This window comes from Arachis duranensis, chromosome 3, assembly GCF_000817695.3.
Source record: "Arachis duranensis cultivar V14167 chromosome 3, aradu.V14167.gnm2.J7QH, whole genome shotgun sequence".
In the NCBI taxonomy this organism is placed as follows: domain Eukaryota; kingdom Viridiplantae; phylum Streptophyta; class Magnoliopsida; order Fabales; family Fabaceae; genus Arachis; species Arachis duranensis.
Window position 1 is genome coordinate 122,705,400 of NC_029774.3, and position 3,596 is coordinate 122,708,995.

A 3,596-nucleotide genomic window follows, 5' to 3' on the forward strand; every position below is an offset into this window, starting at 1 on the left:
TAATGTGATTATCACTTCGCAATAGAAAGTTTCAGGATCATCATCTGCCCAATTCATTGGGCCTGTTATAAGTCCACATGAAACATTGCTCAAACATTTCCTTGGCCCAAAAGTCATTCAAAGAAATTAAAGATATTATTTTTTTGTTTTAGTTTTTGGTTTGATTTTTTTTTTTACTTTATTGAAACGGAAAATAAAGTTTTAGAAAGCTATTAGTTTCATGGCCCAACAAAAAAGGGAGAAGAAAGCGTTAGTTTTGTTTTGCTTTTATAAATATTATATTGAGATATAAGTTTTGGATGTTCAATTCCGACATGTGATTCATATGATTCAATTGATTTAATGCTTATTGTTATTTCCTTTGTCAATGTTTTGGGAATATCTCAATTAACAGATGGCATTATTCATGCAACGCTGCTGGGTACATAAGATTTAACGTACCCGTTACTGATTTAAAAATCAAAACTACGATAATGAATTTAGGCCATATAAAAACCCATCAAATGAATCTGGCGATGGCAGCTTTCTAATAAACGGTTGCAACAATAATTCATTATTCATATCTTGCAATAATTCAATTTATATATTTGCCTTTTTGGTAATCGTGATAAGAAACAGTGTGCATTGGCGATGCTATATCAACCTTCTTCAATTTTATGGTCCATGATTTTGTATTCATTGTCATAACTCCATAAGACAAAGTCCATAACATAAGTGGACTACTTACGGATATTGGTATGAATACAAGGGGCTTGATATTCTCGTGAAATCGAACTCTTGCTTAAATTCTGTAATAAAATAATTTCAAGTGAAGATATCAATCTCAAAACCATGAATTTGTCTATGTATTAGTTAAAAATAAAATTAAAAATAATAATAGAACCCCTCATGTGGTCAACAAGCTAAGCATTGCGATAAAAAAGAAGAATACCACAAAAATTCTATTGTTGATTAGAATTTAGATATTCGTTAAAGTTAAAGGGGCAAATCTCATGCAACTTTTTTTTAGAAAAGAATTATATATATATATATATTGAGGATGACTGGATGAGACGGCATAACTTTAAAAAGTGAAAAGGATTGAGCAAACACAGTTCTCTTTTAATTTGTTCCTCTTATAGGCTTTTGTAATCAGATGAGTGTCCCAACGTTCTATACTCTTTTTATATAGGATATCCTCATCAAAGTGTTCTTTCGAATTTAATTTTATATTTAGGGAAATATTAAAGTGCAAGATAAAGAGAGAAGGAAAGAAAAGAATAAGATTGTAAAGAGGGAAAAAGGAAGCAAAAGAGGCTCCAAAGGCAAACCATTGGAGAAGGCTGAGAATATGATCAGAGCCAATGTGCATGCCACATATAGAGTTTGACGACAAACATAATTTTATTTACCTGCATGAAAAATAAAAAATAAGTAATCATATTATCAACATATAGAACTCATAATTATTTGAAATCTAGATATAATAAAGAAAAAAAAAAGAAGAATTGGAATATACCTTGTCCTTCACAAATTCTCCTCAAGAAAGCAAGGAAAATAATGAGTAAAGCTACACCTGCTAATAATCCAATAATTATTGCAAATGTCTTCTCACCTTCATTGTCCGATCTACCTGCAAAACTCCAGAACAAAGCAAATCAGCTACTATATATATAAAGTTACTAAGGTAATTCTTTCTTTTTACAAATCTTTTTGTAAGTTACTGAAAAATGCAAAGCAAATATTCACATGTAGGTCCATAGCCAATAGCAATACACATCTTTTTCTTTTATTTATTTATTTGGGTCAACAGCCACTTGTGAACATTGAAAAAAAATTTAAACCCTATAAAATGACATGATTAGTTAATAAATTATTATGAAAATTTTTTTTCTTTGAGAAAAAAATGCTCTACTTCTCCTTATTCAATTTAAAGTTATATGCACTTTGATCTTCACATTTTTAAATTATTCAATGCGAAGAACTCGTAAACTTTTCTAATTAAATTTTTGCCTTTATCTTGTGGGTAAAAAATTTCATAATCAAATCTATGACAAACATAAAAAGAAAATAATTAGAATAAAAAAATAAATCGTAACTGAATTCGTTTAATAAATTATTAACAAAAGGATTAATCTACACACATAAAAATTTAGACTTAAATGTAAAAACCCTCCTCTTATACATTATAAATTTTTTTTTTGTCAGAGTCATATTTTCTGCTTTTGGGCCTTACCATGGGCTTTTGAGTTGTAGTACCCTCCATGGGCCCCACCGGTCGAGAACCTGGCGTAGCACTTCCCCAGAAACATGTCCCCGTAATCGGAGGCGGCGCAATCACTCCTCAGCCGCCGCACCGCCTCGCCAACGCAATCCTGGCACTCCGCTGCACTGAGATCCCCCGTGCACTGAGCCACACCCTTCAGCCGACCCGAACCTCCAACCCGAAAGTACCCTCCCGAACCCGCCAACCCAACCAAAACCGCTTCCGGATCGTAGCCGGCCGAATGAGAGCCGCACTTCCTCAGTACCACCGACTTGTCCTCCACCCCAACGAACGCGACGTTGTCGTACTTGACGAAGCAGCCGTCGAGCTGGACGGCACCGCCGCACGCTCCCGGACAGAGCTCGCCAGCTCGTGAGACGGCACGTGCGACGCAGGAGGCGCAGTCTTGCATGGCGAGGTCGCCTCGGCACTGGTATAGACCGTAGGCGACGCCACTTTGCGAAGATGAAAGGACGGTGAGGTTGTTGTAGGCGGAGAATGTGGCTGAGTTGACCAGCGAGCCAAGTAGCGAGTTGAGGTTTGACTCGTACGGCGAGGTTGGATTGTACCTATTATGTATTAGAGATAGTATCATATTAATTAGTTAGAGTATTACACGTAAAACAAATGATTAATTAGATAATTACAAGTTAGTTAACTTTGATACCATATATACATTGTGTCATTTGATACCTTTGTTGCGTGCAGCCGCCATAAACGAAGGTGTCCACCGGTACGGAATAAGAAGAGGAAGGGAGTAACTGTAAGGAGAGAGAAAAGACAATGAGGGAGAGGAGCGATAGAGAGGGAGCCATTTTTTAATTTCTCTCTTCTTTGTGTTTGAAGAGGCTGTACTATTATTCTCGCATGTATTTGTTTCTTGGTAAAGAAGGGAATATAGAACACCTCGTATATATATATAAGCAAATCCTCTTCATTGTCTCTGTGGTCAACAAAGTAGAAAAAAAGCTTCTCTTCTTAATAATTCATTCTTGTATCTACAAATGTGGGGGATCCATGGATCTCAAACGCTTTTCTTTTCTTTCTTCTTTATTTACCTATTGTTCACTACAGTTAAGTAAAGTGCTTCAATTTAGAATTTTCTTTCTTCAATTTCAAATCTAAAACACTTCATCATACATGTTGCATGATTGAACTACTTATGTCTGCAACAACTAATGGCTTCGTTTATTTAAATAAAGTAGCTTTAAAAAGATTATTAATTAGTTTTTTCCTTTTTATGGGAAACAAACCCTAATACCTTTCGTGACCTTAATCAATCATTGTAGTTGTTTCAGTAACAATAACTACACATTACCTTTTCCAACTAATAATCTTTAAACCCCATAAC

General features: G+C 35.0%; 1 protein-coding gene across 5 annotated transcripts; it reads right to left on the reverse strand.

Moving 5' to 3' along the window:
• Positions 1 to 527: 527 nt before the first annotated feature.
• Positions 528 to 3,359, reverse strand: LOC107480966 (plasmodesmata-located protein 7). Of its 5 annotated transcripts, XR_008007287.1 has the most exons (5): positions 2,939 to 3,359; positions 2,216 to 2,814; positions 1,499 to 1,612; positions 1,311 to 1,391; positions 533 to 788 (listed from the first exon to the last, which is right to left on the reverse strand). XR_008007287.1 is itself a non-coding variant. In XM_016101159.3 (4 exons), exons 1-4 carry the CDS (start codon positions 3,058 to 3,060, stop codon positions 724 to 726), a joined length of 900 nt encoding a protein of 299 aa, XP_015956645.1. In that variant the 5' UTR covers positions 3,061 to 3,359; the 3' UTR covers positions 537 to 723. The 5 variants fall into 5 exon arrangements, 2 of the variants coding, with proteins under 2 accessions (XP_015956645.1, XP_015956646.1); XR_002372987.2 differs by lacking the exon at positions 1,311 to 1,391 and having other exon boundaries at positions 528 to 788; positions 1,499 to 1,620; XM_016101159.3 differs by lacking the exon at positions 1,311 to 1,391 and having other exon boundaries at positions 537 to 788.
• Between the last annotated feature and the right edge of the window lie 237 nt (positions 3,360 to 3,596).

Coding starts and splice junctions, on each gene's coding strand:
- LOC107480966 (XM_016101159.3), bottom strand. CDS start 3,060: ATGGCTCCCTCTCTATCGCTCCTCTCCCTCATTGTCTTTTCTCTCTCC. Junction 2,815..2,938: donor GGCGGCTGCACGCAACAAAG/GTATCAAATGAC, acceptor AATACATAATAG/GTACAATCCAACCTCGCCGT. Junction 1,613..2,215: donor CTACAACTCAAAAGCCCATG/GTAAGGCCCAAA, acceptor GGAGTTTTGCAG/GTAGATCGGACAATGAAGGT.